Source organism: Glandiceps talaboti, chromosome 7, assembly GCF_964340395.1.
Source record: "Glandiceps talaboti chromosome 7, keGlaTala1.1, whole genome shotgun sequence".
Taxonomy (NCBI): domain Eukaryota; kingdom Metazoa; phylum Hemichordata; class Enteropneusta; family Spengelidae; genus Glandiceps; species Glandiceps talaboti.
Genome location: NC_135555.1, coordinates 15,631,867 through 15,652,033, shown reverse-complemented (window position 1 = coordinate 15,652,033; position 20,167 = coordinate 15,631,867). Strand labels below are relative to the sequence as shown.

At 34.3% G+C, this 20,167-nt stretch overlaps 1 protein-coding gene across 1 annotated transcript in view; it reads left to right on the top strand.

Annotated features, from left to right (window-relative positions):
• Window positions 1–19,080, top strand: part of LOC144437694 (importin-4-like) — a 54,992-nt gene extending 35,912 nt beyond the window's left edge. Inside the window, exons 19-23 of the mRNA XM_078126698.1 lie at window positions 7,641–7,820; window positions 12,078–12,286; window positions 14,629–14,761; window positions 17,485–17,659; window positions 18,068–19,080. Of these exons, the coding sequence (XP_077982824.1) occupies window positions 7,641–7,820; window positions 12,078–12,286; window positions 14,629–14,761; window positions 17,485–17,659; window positions 18,068–18,195 (825 nt within the window). The 3' untranslated portion in view covers window positions 18,196–19,080. The remainder of the gene's footprint in view (window positions 1–7,640; window positions 7,821–12,077; window positions 12,287–14,628; window positions 14,762–17,484; window positions 17,660–18,067) is intronic.
• The last annotated feature ends 1,087 nt before the right edge of the window (window positions 19,081–20,167 follow it).

The following is a 20,167-nucleotide window of genomic DNA, read 5'->3' as shown; positions in this document are numbered from 1 at the left end:
AGGGAATTCAAGAATGCCTGGAAAACAGTCTTGCTTGACAGAGCAAGGATTTCTCTTAACTCGATATGAGACAAGATTGCGTGGGCTGCAAGTGCATTGAAAATTTCATCAAAGGGTTTTTATCATACAAGAAGTCTTAGAGATATCTTATTCAACGAGATTTAGTGCTTTTGGCTGTATGGCAGATAATGGTATATCCCCCAGGGCAGAATTCTAGTGCTTACCATTAATATATATAAGATAGTCATCTGTTACTTACACTTAGCCGGGTTTCAATAAGATATTCGACAATAATTATTTGTGCTGGTTTCTTTTTTTCCAAATTGTCATCCATTGAAAAACGACAATAATCATGTAGGTAATCTTGTGTAAATAAGATATTCGAAAGGAATAGTTTATACTAGATTCTTTTGACAAAAATATAATTGATTATCAGTTATTTTGTTCACAGTAATATCACCAACTGTTGTTTGCATTTAGTGTTATTCTGTACAGTCATGTGTATTGTTCTTACCCTCTGGTACAAAAAGACATTTTTATGTCTAAAATCTATAAAATCGAGAAATCAAAAGCCTAAGGAAATTTAATGTATGATTGCGTGAATAAACATTGTGTGTAATAAGTATTAGGACTTAAATACAATTTTTTTATTCGGTAACCTGACCCACCTAGTTTTTCACTGCCGACTCTAAATATTTTTTTTAATGTATTTGAGAAAGAATAAAATCACGAAAAATTGTGAAGTCTTGCGAGAATTAGTGAATGCGAAAACTGACATCAACTTAAAAAGACAATATAAAACTGTTCTTCCAATCTGTAATGGCTGTACATCTGATGAGAAGAAACCAATAACACAAAGACCAAATGGAAAACAACGGAAAACATAACTACTTGAACTAGACACTTACACTTGAAAAAAAAAACTTAAAAAAAATAAAATAAGATATAAAATCTACCTTTCCCACCTATTTGAAAATTGCACGTTATCGGAACCTCGCAATATTTTTTTTAGTTTGTAACAAGAATGAAAACCTGCGGTGAGACGGTCAGTTATTTGAAAGATAAAAGTCTGTCATTTATAGTCAAATAAAGGTAGTTTTGATCTAACTCAGTGTAGGCTAAAAAGAGGGACAAAGGAGATATGACAAGACTCATGTTTTTCCAACCATTATTCACTTACAGTAAAAAAAGTAAAAGCACATGTACTTATTTCTCTGTTTCTAATTGTAACACCTTAGAATTTCTAAATGATGGGTTTGTCAGTTAAAAATTAAAAAACAAAAACAAAAAAAAACAACGTATTATATGTATAAGTATATGTGTACTTTCAATCCATAATCAGTCTTTTAACTTTCTGAATGACTTATTTGAAATGACAATTGCAACAAAGTTCATAAACTGTTAAACAAAACATTGCCTGCCTCAACAAAAATTTCATAAACATTGCTACATTTTATCGTGTGACGAGACAAAAATCTAACCATCAGCATTTCGTCAATCGTCTAGCATGACAAACATCTTTACCAATATTGTTGCACTTTCTTTGCATGAGCTACCATTATCTTAGGAGATAATTGCCAAATTTATACGTCCCTGGTAAACCTAAGGTTGGCACATTCTTTGATAATTTTGAGACAGTCAATTGACTAAAATGTATCAATTGTAATTCAGTTCTTGTCGTGCCAGACAAGAACGTGTGAGAAATAATGATTAGATTTTTGTCGAGCCAGACGAGAAGATTTACAACATCAAAGAGATATTTTGTCTAGCCAGACAAAATCTGTTCCAATGTTAGTGAGATTTTTGTCCAGCCAGGCAACATTTTGTTTCAGGGTTTATGATTTTCATTGTATTAAGGAATCTCTGAGCAATTTGTTTAATATTAAAATTCGAAAAGTTCAGCAATAAACGATATTTCGCTCAGCTATGTGCTTGTGGGGTCGCCATTGTATAATCAGTTACACTGTGATATTTTTCTAATCCATGGTGTAGAGAGCGTCATTTTTTAAAAGTTTTTTTTGACGAGATAGGGTGAGTTGGCTCATGAGAAACATACATGTAGCATTAAATATAGCGGCCTAATCCCAGACATATATAGGTGCTTTCAACTTTGTTTAAAAATCGAAAGTTAGGGAGTCTTATTCACGATATTAAAGAAAGTGTATATGTGAGAATGTGCACATTTCAAGCGTTTGTATTTCATTCCATAGTAACTCACATGCTGATCAATTACTACATGCCACGGAGGAAAGCATAAAAGACTAGCTATAATTGTTCTATAGAAAGGACATTGCACCATGGGACAATATAAACTTACAGCATTTCACAGACATTTGTCTGTGAGCATTTATAGCAACTGATGTCTCCTGTAGACAAAATACTGGTCGAGTTGCTTTTTTTCTCCAAAATTGTCATGTTGTGAATCTGTAAGTAAAAGCATAGAGTAGGGGGACAGTACTTTGATTTTAATGGTTTATCAAACACTTGATTTTGAAACAGTGGTGGACCAAAATATTAAGCGAGTCACAGCCATATTCATGAAATTATAAACAGACACAAGAATCTAAAACAGCATTGATTGCAACTGATGTCACCAGTAAACAAAATACTGGTCATGATTACACTTTTCTTTAATAGTGTAGTGTGGGGAATCTGTTACGAAACCCATGGGTTTAGTTCTTTGACTTGAATATAATTTGGTAAACACATACACACATATGAACATTTTGTATGTGTGCATGACATTTGGTATTCGTTCACATCATTCTGTATGTGTGCATTACACTGTGTACTCATACATTATACTCGGTCACAGGTGTATGTTTGCATGATATAAGGTAACAATAGCAATTATGAGAATTCCGAGTACTAAATGTACATGTATGATGCCAAGAAATTCCTCTTAAAGGAGAAAACACCTCAGAAATAAACTGTTTACACTTTTTCTGTTACTTTTGTTCAGGAAAACGACAATCCATTCTCAGTCCAAATCTAGGGGGAAAAATGAGGTGTCACCCTGCAAATGTTTTAAACAGAGGGCCAAATGATATCATCATTTTTAGAGCCAAGACACAGGTGCACTAAACACCTTTTTTGTAATTCTTTAGTACCCGCTTGACAAAATCAAAATTGTACTCTAAATCATTTATGCAGAATTGATATCAAAATAATCACCATGCCAATCCAACATTTTCCCTTCCTGTCTCAAACTGGGAACAGAGAACTACAGAAGGTGTTCCTTGTCTGTGAGCCCTCTTGTGAAAACATTCCTTGGAGAACACAACTTGTATGTTGTATTATTCCAATACTCATAATATGGAACATATTCAACCTTGTACACTATAATAGTTTACCTGTAATTGTGTGTTCTTGACCTTTATCATGAAACAGTACCATATATTAAGCAATCACTCCAATCATTACAAAAGATGGTATATCCCCCCCCCCCCCCTGTGTCTTTACTGATGGTGGAATATTCCATCACCGCTATCTTTAATTATGATATGTTCCATCCCCTATCTTTAGTCGTGATGGAATATTCTGTCACGCTTATCTCCTTATTGAAAAATGGAATATTCCATGCCCCTTATCTTTATTCCAATGCCACAAACTCTTCCATGGATATGTTTACAGGTGGAAATATGGCCTTGATAATATCCATTACGGGTACTTAGTAAGTAATCTGTTTTCAAGTTTAATGAAAAAACTCTAGTAGTATGGTCATGGGCTTTATTAAAATTATAATCAGTTGAACTTGTTTACAGAATATCATGCAGTGTGCATTTCCATTGCTCTAAAAAAAGAAAACCATAATCGTTAATCAAAGAAGTCCATTAACCAAAAGATGAAAAGGTTAAATGACAATATTGAGAATACTTGTACATATAATTGATGTTATGGCATTATAATTAGTCTGGTAGTAGTAGTAGTACCAATCTGATTAAACTCCAATGTAGTGTACATGACATGATGTCTTTTTGGCTGTTACGTTTACTGTCGTTTGTTCTTTTGTGAGAGCTTGTTACATACATCTGATACAATCCCATAGGTTTTTCCGAACCCAATCTCATACTTACGAGTAACCAATTAGAATCTGTCTTACAATATACCACTCAACATACAAATTTGAAAGAAAGAGAACCACCAAACAATAACGATAACATTGTTGTCTGCGCTCTGTGCTCATGCTCTTTTTGATCAGAGCACTCTACTGTACTGTACCCGCATGTTTTGGCTTATTACGTTTTCATTTGTTGAGTGAATGCACTCGTTGCTCTCGTGTGGCACAGGAAAACCTATGGTGTTGTGTCAGATGTATGTAACAAGCGCTCACAAACGAACAAGCGACAGTAAATGTAACAGCCAAGAAAAATTGTGATGTGTACACTACATCCAATTTTCATCAGATTGTAGTAGTACATGACTGTATTACATCAAAGCTGTCTTGTCCTTGTCTATGTGCAAGTATTTACGGCTCATTTCATATTACCGTTCACTGGCTCTGTTCGATACAACCACACAGAAACCATTAAGCGTGAACATGCACCTTCTACACATAAAGCGCAAGATAGCAATTTCCTGTTACATTTTGTCTAAATGAAATAAACCAATTAAAAACATATTGCAACTAGACACAGACATGCAGGTGCCAATGTTTTGATGTCTGCATTTGCTGTTTACTCGGTGGCAAATTTAGTTCATCTCATTTTAGACAAAACGTTGCAAGATACTGTATTCATACAGTTTTGCTATCTTTTTTGTATTTTCTTACTGGTTTAGGCGTGACTGTATCAAACAGAGCTAGTAACTGCGAAAATTTTACAGTAGACGCAAGTTAAAGTAGAATGCGCATTAGAAATAAACTCTAAAACAAATTTTGCTATTACTTTGTTCAAGAAAAAAATCAACCTATTCTCAGTTAAAATCAAATTTAAAAAATCTAGAGTCACCATACAAATGGCTGATATAGAGGTCAAAAAATTATCAGAATAATGATAAATTAGACAGTGCAATTAAGAATGTGCAAGTCTTGATGTTAATCTTTTTTTTTTAAATTACTAGAAAGTAGATTTTTTTATGTATCCTCATTTTAACAAACCCGATTAAAGAGACTAAAGTCTCTCATCAATTTTTAAAGGTCATAAAATTACTACGCTCTATACATTTAATGTCAAAGTTGAGAGATAACACTGGTCAAATTAAAGATTTTTAAGAGAAATAGAAGGTCATGAATGTAAGTAGAAATAAGGAGGACAGTTAAAAAGATGACTTGTGCAATGGATGATGGCATCAATACGTTTTATTAACTAAAAATTGTTTTTGACATTTATTGTGTGTCATAAATAAATGAAATAAAATAAAAGTAAGAAGAGAGGTTACAGCAATATGTTTTCCATGTCAATTTTGTTTCATTTCTATCTCTGATGTACGGCTGAGACATTCCTCTACATGTAATACTATACACATATATACCACGTTTTAACTCCCACACAACTTGGCAACAAGCCCTGGTACATCACTGATGTAGGCTGGGGGTGGGGTGGGGGTGGGGTGGGGGGGGGTATTAGGCTTGTGTCTTCCCGAAACGCAGTATTTGGAAGACTACATCTCTAGGACCAGTCAACAAACTTCTATTCAAGTTTAAAGGCCCTACTTAGAAAAAAGGGATTAAAATTTAGGTCTGAAATAAGTGTCTGGCAGAGCTGTAGAAAAATTTGGTCCATAAAACAAAAGAATAATCAATTTGTAATCATGATTCCAGTGATAACATTACATGAACGCAAGAACCTGGGATTGAAACCCTGGCCTTTGACAAGTTAAACTACAAATCCACCTTTATTAGCAGACAAATTATTCACAATATACTATACACGCCATATTCAAATGTATAGTCAAAAGCTGCAGAGGACATCAAGAGATGAAAATAGATTATTCATTTTCAATTCACAGTGGGTTCACATTGTTTATATGCAAAGATAAATGGAAATCAAGTATGACATTAAATACATATCCTTGGTAATTCCTTCTTTTGACAAACCAACGTCTTGTAAGCAGTGAATATGTCTCTTGTCACTGTAAATCCCATCCATGGAAATTATGTCCGGAAGAAAGGGTCTAGAAAAACATCCTTCCAATTACAGAATTACGGGGATCATATCATTCTGGGAATATGTCTTGCGTCAGGAAATATACAAGTTACTGCTGTGTAACCATACCAATTAAATCACTGTATACGACATGAAAAATAGTGTTTCAAGGAAGATTAATGTAAAACCTGGAGGCAAGATTTATTGGGATGTAATATTACAAATCCTTGCCAAAGGATGGTCGTATGAGTTAAATACAATGTACTGCCAGGAGATAGTATTAACTGGAATTACTTTTCTTGTCCGCCATTAGGTTCTACATAGATAGCTACTAAGTTACAAAATGATTGGTAGATCTTATTTCAATAATTTCAAAGGGGTGGTCAGGTCTCATGGGCACAGTGTCAAAGGGGTTGGTAAGACCTGTACGTGTACTTTTTCAAGAGAAAGTTGGATTGCATTGATTTTGTGTAGTTACAAAGTGAATAGAATTTAATATAGTTGCTTATAAGGGATTTCTCAATCCTATTTGTAAAGTTTCAAGGGAGTGGGTGTGCTCTGTTTGGATAGTTATAAAGGGGATGGCTTGATACCATTTGTACTGATTCAGGGGAAAGATTGAACTCGGTTTCCGACAAAGTGAATGGATGTGTCCAATTTGGATAGCTGCAAATGGGAGTGGTGTGTGTCCCATTTGAAATGTACAAAGGGATAGCTTGAGCCTATTTGAAAAGTTTCACAAGGGCATGTGAAATGTGGTCGCAATTGTACAATATCAGTTCCTTATCATGTCAGTGATTCCCTCCCTCACCATCAGTGAAGAATTTATTTTACTCTCTGTGCTAAGGAATACCTAAAACTCAAATACTTACACAAGTGCAGCCACTGTTAACACAACAAGAACTATTGGCACTAATATAGTGCAAATCCCCTGATTAGAATAGTCTGGTTTGTTATGGGCTTGTGTTGTTAGTTGTTTTAATTATCCCTAATTTCTGTGCTCATAGACCATGTGCCTATATACAGTGCAAGTCAGTAGATTATGTCAATTTACCTTACAGCTGCAATAAATGTGTTCAAAAATGACTTACTGGTAAATAGAATATACGACCTGATTTCAATTTGAAAAATCAAATAAGGTAAAATGAACAGGCTAGTTGAATAAAAACTATAGTAATGGTATAATAAGGATATGAACAGCATCTGATAAAAATGGTGATACATGCTGATATCATCCCTCAGGCTCAGAGTATGACACTTGTTGACTAAAAGTTGAAAAATCCAGCAGCTTTCCTGTTTTGCTCCAATGAAGTGAGAAAGGTACCAATGATGATCAGATCCCTGTGTCAGTCATAAGTCAGTACAGAAAACATATTCTCGCAAACATGAGCTGATATTTCTTTTGCAACACTTAGAGATATCACCTATATCTAGACGATGTGTCTTGGACGGTGCCATAAAAGAGACTGGTTTACGATAATGAAAAAAAGCAACTGGAATCTTCTATCAATTCTTGGATTAATTCCATACATGTCAAATTTTCTGTATTCACAGACAATGTGTCAGGGTGAAGATGAAGATGATGATGATATAGATGATGAACAACAAGCCGAGTATGATGCTATGCTGATAGAATGTGCTGGAGATCTTATCCCATCATTAGCCACTGCCATAGGGGGACAGAACTGTGCTCCATACTTTGCCGGATTTCTGCCGCTGTTACTTCCGAAAACTGTGAGTATGATCCAGAGTGTGTATTTCTCACAAATAATTTGTAGCAGCAGTATATAAGATATACATGAATAAGGGGCACCTGTACTCAATTTTAAGTTTCCTATTGTAACACCTTAAAAATGATAGCCAGTTAAAAAAAAATAAAAATAAAAACTAAGTGTGCATGAATTAAAATACTGATGATTCTTACAATTATCATACTTTAATAGTCTGAAAGGGTTGCAAATAGAATTAAGTAAGCCTGCCCATACAGTCTTCTAGCATGATTAGCATGATTGGAAAATATATTGTGTGCATGGTTCCACGAATCAATACAGCAGTAGAAATTAGTAACTGTTATTTTGGCATGGTAAATTTAAAACGAATGTGAAGTTTTAATCCATGTATACCGCAGATCTTGATCACACAATGATCTACTAATTCAGCTTTATTCTCTCTCAGATGTTGCATTCGCTTCAAATTTACCATTCCAAAGTAATTGTATTTTATCGTCTCGTTCCTTTTAGTAATTCAACTTGAGTTCTCTGTTTCAAATATTTTTTTTTAAATGTTCATGTCAGAGCAAAAATAATGAGGGTGGCTTAAGTACTGAATGAGAAACATATGAAAACAATTCAGTACCTAAACCACCCAGATTATTTTTGCTCTGACATGAACATTTAAAAAAAAAAAATAATAATTATATTCATCGCTATCCTATAATTTCTCTTTATGCACTGAATGAAAACATACTAGGTTATAATGTAAATGAGTGCCTCGTTGTACACCGAAAGTATACATTAGCTCTAGATATAGTCAATTCAGACAGCAATTACTCAGAGGAGATTCGTTACTTCTAAATGAGAGAGCATATTGAGTTTCAATGAGGACACATCATATCTTTTACATCCCACACAATATTGTTTGCTACAAATTTCATAAAACAAAATATCATTTTTTACATCCCACACATTTTTTTAATGAATTGCATATAACAAAATAAAGACACTGATAGTACATACACACAGATACACACACACACACACACACACACACACTGTGACACACACACACACACACACACACGCACATACGCACATACTGTAACATTGTTTTCACAGTGAACAAAAAATGGACATCACTGTAGGATGAAACAAGGAAGATTCAAACACAAAACTGTTTATTTTGTGTTCACAGTGAGATAATATATACATTAAATATATTATGTGTGCATGCTATCAGTGTCTATATTTTGTGTGTGTAATTTGTAACAAAAATGTTATGCAAGATGTAAAAAACAACATCGTTCTGCATAATTGAAACAATATACTCTGTCTAGTTTGTTAATAATGATGGGAGTGATTCTCAAAGCTAATCCAAAACTAATTAGTTGCATAAAGCCCACACTGTAAAAATATAGATTCTAGAATGATAAATGCATATTTATCAATGTAATACAAGGACATGTTTGCCCACCCACTGTGGAAAAAACTACACTTCGAGGTTATTTTGAAATTGTAATCATTTTGATGAGTACTTGTAGAAATCCTAACAAATCTTGGTTTATAGAACAGTAATCCTATCAAGTACGGTTGTTTGTATTCTCTGATATACCTTATAAAGGTCGCTGTATTTAAACTAGATGCTATTCCTCAATATTTTTCCTTGTTCAGCCAAGGAAAATACGAGTGACCTAAGGGGTCTTTGTAACTAGAGGAAAATGGGACAAGATTCCAAACAAATGAACAGTGGCCCCCTTGATAGTGCATAAATGGATACATTGTTGAATGTATTTCTTAATGCAGTGCACATATATGCTAATTAAAATTAGCTGTTCGTTCATTTTTGTATATTTAAGGTTTGTATTTTTTGGCTAGTGGCCAACAGGACTGAATAAACGATTGATAACAACAATTAAAATCAGCTGGGTTTTTTAAGGAACATTATAAGATTAGTTTTGGTTACCCAGACTCCATCACTTTAATGGCTACTGCCTCCAAGTAAAAGTCTGGGGACAGACAGAAGAAATCCGAGCGTCAAATGTGATGCACCTTTGGAGATATACTTTAATACCTGTATTCCATTCTCTATACCACCACTTCATTACCACATCTACAGAGAATGGAACACAGCTATTGAGGCTCTCAATTTTTTATTGTCATACTAATTATAATAATTACAAAAACAATGACTGTAAAATAGTGCAATTGTGGAAGGGAATCTCTCAGGATGCATCATTCTTGTCACTCGGAGCTTTTTGTGTGATGTGTCCCCCAGATTTTCACTTGGGATGGTAGTCATTAAAGTGATGCACGGAGTCTGGATAAGTTGAGACTAGGATCAGATGTGAACATTTCTCAGTGTTGGTTTACTATATGATGATGCTAAGACGCTCAGATAGATAAACTTTGCTACTGGCCATAACATATCAGATGATCTTTCTCGTTTATTATTTCAATGAAAATTATCTCAAAGGCCAGAAAGGTCAATATTATCAAATGTCAATCATTTGTGTCGTGTGCGAATCTGCTTCATTGACGCAAATCTTTCATATTGCTGACAAATGGAACCCGATTAATTTCTCATCTTACAATGCCTCAGGTGTCAAAACAGAGAAGGAATTTAATATCACATACTTGTTTCTTTTTTCTACACTGAGCGTAAAATCATAATTTTTGATAGTCTTGCTTTGTCACCATGGATACAGCTTATGGCTACAGAGGCAGTCAAGGTTTCAGTTTTACTGTGGTAGACACAAACTAAAACTATAATTGTTGTTTGCAAACCAAACTTTCAGCTAACTGTGATAGACACAAACTAAATCTATTACTGTTCAATGTGGGAAATTACACAAGTGGGTGTGTGGGATACTACATATTCAGACACTCCACAATAATTGTGAATATTATTATTCCCCAGTATTTTTCTTCATTCAGCCAAGGAAAACAGACAAGTGTCCTAAGGGGCATTGTCATGAGTATTTTGTGGCTGAAAGATGAAATAGAACGACCAGGGTATATAATCCATATTTTTCATTCAAAGACAATAATTTGGCTCATGCTTATCTCCTCCCGTCAAAAAGTAATATTTCTTTCACTCTGTATATGTCTATGAAATGTTAGTTTGTCTGTTGTGGTATATGGCCAAATTTGTTTAAATTTCTTTTTGTCAATTCTCAACAAACCTGTGACTCAGTCTACTATTTATGGCAGTTACTGTTCTTTTATTTAGTACTTTAGAGCAAGTGTGTATGTGGGGCAGATGTCATTTGCTTGTTCATGATTGGCTCTGCAGTTGTTTTCACTGAAGTAGCAATTAATGTTGGAAGGGGGTTATGTTTGTGTTTGTGTTTTCCCCCCAGATCTGCAGACTGCATGGTCTAGACAAACACACACACACACACACACACACACACAAATCAATGTGGAGGTATTTATTAAGTGATGCGCCTGCTGACCAGAAACAATCCTTCTTTTTTTTTGCAATATCAACCTTGTGTTCATATGTCCATTTGACAGAGAATAAGTATGTTATAAATTTTCATTACTCTCTTCATATTATTTATTATCAAAGCATTCTATATTTATGTCTAAGCTCAATATACAGACAATAAAAACCAGTCATAAACAGGAAATTGTCATAAAAATATAGTGAACATAGAAAAAGAAACGATTTCATTGAAAGCAATTATATTACATGTAAGTATATTAAAAAGATTGATTGGCTTTTGCTGCATAACAGTCATTGATTGACATTGAAGCTATACACATGTACATGTTCTGTGTTCACACTTGTTACATATTTTAACACTTTTTTCACTGTCTAGGGAAAGATTAGACTCTGAGTAAGATCCGGATCTTAGACTCGGAAGGTTGTTGTACAAAAGCTGTGCAGCTCAGGGCAAGCGCTTGACAGCACCTTTGATACTATGTAATCTTTAGTCGCATTTAACGTTAGCAGAATTAGGTGTAGCAGCTAGATGAGAGAAAGTTTTGTGTGTGTTTTGTGGCTGCCTTTTGTACATTGATTTAAAGGCTCAGTTTGTTTTAAGAATAAGCTTGAAATGTAGGACTGGTGTAAAAACAGTCTGGCAGAGCTAGGGAAAAAGTTGGTGCAGAACAGTCTTAAATTAGCTTAATAGTCATGGCTCCACTGATGGAATAATGCTAATACAAGAACCTGGGATTGAAACACTGGCCTTTAAACTAAAAATAGGGCCCATTTAACACACCATTTTTAGTAAAATCTCTGAAGTATTGATTGTTTTCTCTATTACAGAAGAGGAGCAGTCCAGTATCTGATAAGTCATTTGCCATTGGTATACTGTCAGAAACAATTAAAAACATGGGTCCAGCCATCATACCCTTCATTCAGCATCTTTACCCAGTCCTAGTTAGTGGTTCAAGGGATGAAGATGATGAAGTGAGAAACAATGCCATATATGGTATGGGAACCTTGGCTGAGAGCAGTGGGGAAGCACTCTTTCCGTATCCTTGGTGACTTGATTCATTCAGACGTTTTCAAAAGGCAATTTCCCTGATTAAATTCGTTTTGTATCTTACTTCATGTTTTTTTCAATAGCTTTTGTAATGTTTGCAGTTTTGTAGGGAACGAAGTGCAGTTTCCTAGCAACATGTTCGAATATACATGATTGTATTAATTTGTCATCTCGTAGTTGTGATCTGAGAAGGGCTCACTTGTCAAGGTATTGAATGCCAGTTGAGTTACCATGGTAGTATTGTACCAACTACACTGGTATTTGAAGGCTAGAACTAAAGTAGTTTAGTGTGTAGTTACTGGCCAGATGTAACCAGCTAATGCATGGGAATAATCATGCAATACATGACTTTTGTTTATAAAAAGCATAGAAATAATGAAAAGTGAAAATGGTGATAGAGACTTGTCCACGTTGAAACTTTTTTTGAATTCCACTTTTTCACGATAGTTATATGCTCCCAGTAGTGTACCTTCTTATAAGGCCTTTAAAAAAGTTGTGTGGTTCCGGTTACCTGACTCCATCTAGGTTTTCAGTACCAACCCTAACTTATTTTTTAAGGAATTTAGAAAAAATAATAAAATCGCGGAAGTTGTAAAGTCTTGTGAAATAGTGATATTTAATTATGTTTGGGACGCCATCGCTGTCAGACCAGACCTAAACTGTGCCATGCCAGTAGAACTGCCCTATTATGGTGGTGGCATTGGACGTAAGGCCATTTGTGCGGCACTGGTATTGAAGTGCAGAAACTGACATCAATTTTAAAAAGACAATATAAAACTGTTCTTCCAATCTGTAATGGCTGTACATCTGATGGGAAGAAACCAATAACACAGAGACCATATGGAAAACAAAGGCAAACATAACTACCTGAACTAGATACCCGTACCTCCATCTACCCCACCTATTCTAAAATTAAGCGTAATCAGAACCATATAATTTGTTTTGTTTGGCCTAAGTTTAACAATTTTGTTGCCAGTCAAAATGATTTTTTTTTTAAAACTGCTTTCTTGTGATTCATTGCATTGTATAAAGAAATAAAGACACATCAAATTCTGATGAGTCATTAAGTACTGCGCATCAGATGGCATGTCAAATTGGTTTCGATTTCACATTGTCTTTCAAACTGATTGTTTCAAATTGAAGTGGATGCAGATGGCATGGATAAAATTAGTAAATAATTAATACAGTACTATAAATGTCACATGGAGTCATGCCAATTGTGCTATATCACTATTTCAGTAGAGTTAGTTTGATGTCTTGCCCAACCAGCTCTCTAGATTTGCACCATCTATATACTGGTTTAATTAAATGTTATTCCCCAATATATTTCTTTGTTCAGCAAGGGAAATATATGAGTGACCTAAGGGGCCTTTGTCACTACGAGTCGCTAGACAAGTAGCGACAACCCTCAGGTCATGATTATTTTCCAGCTGAATGAGGAAAAATATTGGGGAATAGCGTAATTATACCAGTGCCAGTAATATCGAAGAAAGTAATGATGGCAATTTTGAATGTTTTGACTCATATTTCAAACACAGCAGAACCAGTGATGTATATTTTTGTAGACACGCATTTTATTGTCGTGATGTAGAACGACTAGACTATAAATTCCCATATTTTTGTTCATCTTGGCTTGTGCATTCTATAATGCATATTTTAAGCATTTGTCATAATAATATACAGGCTATGCCATACATCACAATATTATATCACTGTATTGTCTGATCTTATTTCTCATTATTTTCAGCTTTAATGTATACATTGTACTAATGGATTTGTAGATATATTTAGCTCTTTTGTAACATATGGGGAATAAGTACAACAGCTTGTGCACCATATTTAATCGCTTATAATCAGGTTATATCGCATCATGTTTGAATGATTTCATGATCAGTCATGGACGATGTCGTCAACATTACAAATCGGTGTATATCACTTGGTATAACTATAAAGGCCAATTAAGAAAAAATATGTGGTTCTGATAACAGCAAATATCAAAAGAGGGGGATGGGTGGGTAGGAATTTTTTTTTATTTTTATTTTTTTTTTGGTTCATGTTGTTATAATGTATGTAGCTAGCTGTCAACAGAAATTCTCAATTTATTTATTTTTCAAATTACCTAAAAAAAATAAGGGTTGGCAGTGAAAAGCTAGGTTGGGTCAGGTTACCAGAACCAAACAATTTTCTTGGGGGGGGGGGGGGCTAGAATAAAATCAATGATTCAATCAAGCCACAGTCAGCCAGTCATCATTCTACTGGTACTAAGCTCAGTAGACAATGTTTAGCTTGTTAATTGTTGTTGTGTTTTCCTTAACTTGTGTTCTCTTGTAGTAAATACCATGAGATGCTGAATATTTTATTTAGTTTGGTTTCCAAAGAACAGAAGAGTGGAGTTGTGGACAATATCTGTGGCGCAGTGTGTCGACTTATTATGACAAATGTTAATGGCATACCGATGGAACAGGTAGGTGGTGGTTAATATTGTATCCATGGAAACATCGGGACTGTCGGCTACATTGTATTTATCATTTTTGCACAGTTAGATACCTGCAACACTTGAGGAAACTAATTATCAGTTGTAATTTAGTACAAAAATGGCTTGAATCTTTCAACTAATTTCATACCTGGCTTTTTCAAAACATTATTTATAAAACTTTTCAGCTCATTCTCCCCCTTGAAACTTTAGCCAGATTATTAAAAGAGTACACACATGTGTCTATTAGGTCACAAGGATGCTGCACCATGGCAACCATTCATCATATTTCTGAATTTATGTGGACAAATAAAGATCATTATTCACAAATTTATTTGTACCGAATTCAATTTCCTATCAGGTTGTACAAATGTAACTATTACTAGAGTTTAATGCATTGATATGAAAGGCCAATAACCTCCAGTACTAGTACTTTTGAAAGACATTAATTCTGCTCAGGTGCGTCGTAATGGTGCAACACAGATGTTTACTCCTACTATTTAGTTCTGTTGGCTGCCTGTAATCCCAGAGAGATTGTACATTCCCACTACTTAGTTTTTCTTACTAAATTTGAAGGGCCACATGCTGAGTTTATATGTTATTTTATTCCACATTTTAAAATGTACTATAATATGCTACTTATTACAGTATATATGTACTTTAATGATCATTTCCTATTGGCAGTCTTTAAACCCGATATATATGCACACATGTACATGTACTGTATTTGTATAACCTAATTTTAATAGTATATACGTATACACTAGAATGTTGAGGAAACCCCTGCTATGCCATCATCAACTGCGCAAAGAATACTGGAAGACAATTTGTAATGCCATTGAAGGCTTGCTTTGACTTTAACATTACAGTTGAATAGTTAAATCAATGTTTCATGTCTGTACATGTGATTTCACCCATGAAAAAAAGCTTATAAACTCATCGTGTGAAACTATCAAAATAAGGAGTTTCATTCCTTAGACCTAATTAAAAGGAAATGATGTGTTTCCGGTAACACAATTGACTGTATTATTTACCTGTTGACCTGCTTAAACACTTAAGAAAAAAGATGAGCACTTCTTTGTCTTCTTAACCTTCATGTATATCTTTCTCCTGTGATGCCTGTACACAGTTCATCAAACTATCACAGAAGGGATATTCTGACCAACAATTTCTTTGTCTTTGGGTCAAAGCAATATTTTACAAAAAATAAAAAGAATTTTAGAAAAATAAAAAAAATCCCCAACCTACCTACCGTATTTGCTTAGGGCATGTTATAGGAAACACAGTCAATTATTTTGTTTGCCTTAGTTTTAAGTATGCATACTCATATTGGTAATATCTTAATTGGAAAGTTTTAACATTTAGTTTCCTGCCAACAAGACTGCTAATTCCCTACCAAGATATACTTGAATGTATTTTTTTTTAACAAATTGGTTCTTAGATGATTTAAGTTCTTTACAAAATATTCAATCTCACGGTTACTAGTTCCACAATTCTCTTGACTCTCACGTTGTATCAGCACTTGTTGTCATTGAGCTGGCTCTATATATATAACTCACAAAGATGAAGATTTGTGTAAATTGAGGCTGTTTGATGATGGCAAGGAGATGAAAGAAACAAAACTAATGACTACATTGATGAGTGCCCTTCCTGCCCATTAACCTTGCCACAGTCATGTTTGCATTGCGTACAACCACAGGACAATTAGGCAAAACAAAAATTGTTTCTGGTCAGGGCATTTTGTCAAAAGTGGTGCGACGATGCAAATTCTTTTTTTTCTTTTTTCTTTCTTTTTTTCTCGACAAACCTGTCATTAAATCTACTATTTATGACAGTTACGGTACTGTTCTTTTTATTTAGTACTTAAGAGCAAGAGTGTATGTGGGGCAGGTGTCATATGCTTGTTCTTGATTGGCTATGCAGTTGTCTTCTCTGAAGTAGGGAGGGTTATTTTTGTGTTTCCCCTGGATGTGTAGACTGCATGGGCTGGAAAAACATGAAAAAAGACCGTATTTAAGTGTTAAGCAAGGGTATTTATTGTGATGTGCTTACTGACCAGAAACAATTCTTCTCTTTTTTGGGCCTTATATCTTGACTTCAATGATATCACTAATATATCTTGGCTTTGATTGCCCTAATATTATACACAGGATGTAAAGCATTATTGCTTTAACTATGATGTCACAGGCCTTTCATAATGTATGTTTCCTGGAGAGGCATCATCCTCTCAAGTAAAAATGCCAAAAGATATACTCTATTTGAATAATAGCACACTTCCTTTGATGTGACAATTACAGTAATTCAAGCTGTCACAGAGAGTTTATAATAAGAATATGTGTCTATGAATGTTGTCAATTAACAAGGTGTTAAGACAATAATGGAGTAATTACAATCTGAGCTTGCTTTCGTTTTGAATGGCAACAATTTCATATCCTATCTGGGACTCACCTTTAGGCCAATTGATGATTTAGTGACAGGTGGTTGGTGTCACACGATGGAGTTGAATTGTCATGTGATAATAATTACCATCGTGCCACTCAAAACCACGTTTAGTAGAATAGATGGTAATTGCTAAATCACTTATAAAAAGAATATTGAAAGAACAAAACCCAGTAAAGTAATAAGGTGAGAATATCCTATAGAATATGAAAATTACTGAAATAGAACACAACAGATTTCCTTAATTTTTGTTCATTGTTTGCTTTATCCACAAGGTCTTGCCAATACTCATGCAGTGTCTTCCATTGAAGCAAGATTTTGAAGAGAATGTCACAGTGTTTTCCTGTATAGTCAGTCTATTTAACAACAGACACCCACTTATTATTCAGCAAATTCCTGTCCTGCTTGGTGTGTTTGCGCAGGTATTAGGTACAGAACAAATTAAATCAGGTAAGATTGAAAACGTTTCATATGTAATATGTGTCTCATAGTCTTGATTTATTTTGTAGGTCAGTTGTTCAAACTGCATGTGTCAAAATACAACTTATTTAATAAGCTTGAAAGGAATAGACTAAAAAGCCCCTTATGCCATGGATTTTCCATCAAGGTTACTTATGTCATAGATAGTTTCCATCGAGGCACCTTACGTCATGGATATTTTCCATCAAGGTCCCTTATGTCATTGTGCAGTAATTGTATGAAAAAATATTTCTACTTGCGTGTTTTGCATGGCTAGGTATTGGAAAAATTTACATACCAGCATAAATTATATTGAACTGCTGTTTGTCGGTTCACCTAAGACTTGGTACAAATGTTATTCTTTGTGTATTGACTTGTTTATTTGTTTATCATTTACAGAAACACAAATCCTGTTGGTAGGAATGGTAAAAGAAATACACCAGCAATCACCAGAAAACTTCCAAAAAATAATCAGCACCCTTCCACCAGAACTTGTTACAAAATTGAATATGGTTGTAACCAGCTAGTATAAAACACACAATAATTTGTCAAAAGTGAACAATGATTGTATTACTAGGCTTGTAATGCACCTGCATTTGCTCATATACCATCATCAGAAACCAAAATTATATGTACATGCTAGTAGCTAGCTTGGTATACCATACAGAATAAATCATGCAAGTCTCACTTTTTAGTTTTAATTTGAAACATGGGCCTTACAATTTCTGACATGCTAATACTTACAGTTTTATAGATCCATGAAAGGTGAACCATATACATGTAGACAACATAGAATCATCAATTTTTATATTACCTTTCAGCTAAAAGCAATTGGAACCTTCAATACTTTTACAATTAGTTTACACTAGCTGATGACAGCTGTCACAGCCAACACCTTTCTCATACCTTGTATGGATTTTAGACTCGCAAGCTCAAGGTGATAGATTTCTGTAACAGAATCTAAGTTAGTTTTTATTAAAGAGCCAACTAGTGTGGTTTTTACAACATCACAATGCAAGGGTGTAGTACAAGGAAATAAATAGATCCTGTCCAGCTGAAGTTAGATTCATAACCAGCTGTACTGCAGGCAACAATGTTTCATCAAATCTTAATTTAAAAATTTAGAGTTAGGATTTTTTACAAGATAATCACGATATATTAATTTGTATGATTATGATTATTATGTCAATTAATTGATATTGTTATCATTACTTTGTAACATAGAGCCCAATCGGACCCTCAGAAGGCACAAAACAATTTGTGGAAATACAGAAGAAAACATTTCCTGGCTGTAGTAATGAAAGGAAATGTTTTGAATGGGTGGTAGTTACTAGTTGTAATAAAAGGTTTTATTATTTTAAGTTTGAAGCTTTGTATTCCTATTTGAAAGTTAGAGATATTTTCAAGTACAACATTAGTGACTAAATAAAAATGTGTTTTAAATTGTAGTGATATGCTGTTTGATTCCAGTTGGTGCAACTTTTGGTTATCAAACTTTTGTAAGCTGTATGAGCAAACCTACCGTCGATTTCATGTTCACAGCTGTTTGATAAAACCATGCAGAAACTAAAAGAAACTTCAGATTGTACACTTTAGGATAGCAAGAATACATTTCTCCTTAATGAAATAAGCCATCTAAACAAATTATGACTAAATGCAGACACAATGACTCCGATGTTTTGATGCCTGTATTTGATGTCTGTATGTTGGCGCTTTAGTTCATTTCATTTAGACAAAATGTTACAAGAAACTGCATTCTTTCTATCTTAATATCTTGAAGACTGTAGAATGTGCAGTTTCTTATTTTTTTTCTTCGTGGTTATATCAAACAGAACCAGTGAACACTAACATGAAATGGGCTGTATCTATCTCTAGATCAGCTCTTGTAACAATTCTAACTATTATACCACATTCAAAGAGAGTTGGTATATTAGTCTGCAGTGACATGTTTAATGTGACACATGTTTATAGCCCCAAATAGGCACAAACCAGAAGGGCTATATAGGAATATGTGGACAGCAATATCTCTGAAATCAACAACTCAATTTCAACCAAATCTGGCACAAATGTCGGACATTGAGAGGTACATATTCAACTTGAATCAAGATGTACAGACCGAACTTATTCAAATTGTAATGGCTGTTTTTTTCAGTTTTGATGTTTGTTGACCAATTTCTATGATCTGATTAAGTTAATTACTAACTTGTGTAAAAATCCATGAGAAATGTACAACTGAAAAAACAGTTTCATCATTTCTTCCTTACACTTCAACAGTTTGTTTTCCTAAACATTGCTGAAGCTGTCAACCAAGGTTTATTGTAAGAACACATGAACAAAATGTATCAAATTTCAAGATTTAAGAAAGTATTGCACATTTTTTCTCCTTTATTCTGTTGGAAATATAGTTTAAAAATTCAACTCTGCTTTGAAACTATTCTTTCAAATGTATGTGTAGTCACGAGCGTTGATTTCCTGTTTGACCATCCATGGAATGCAATT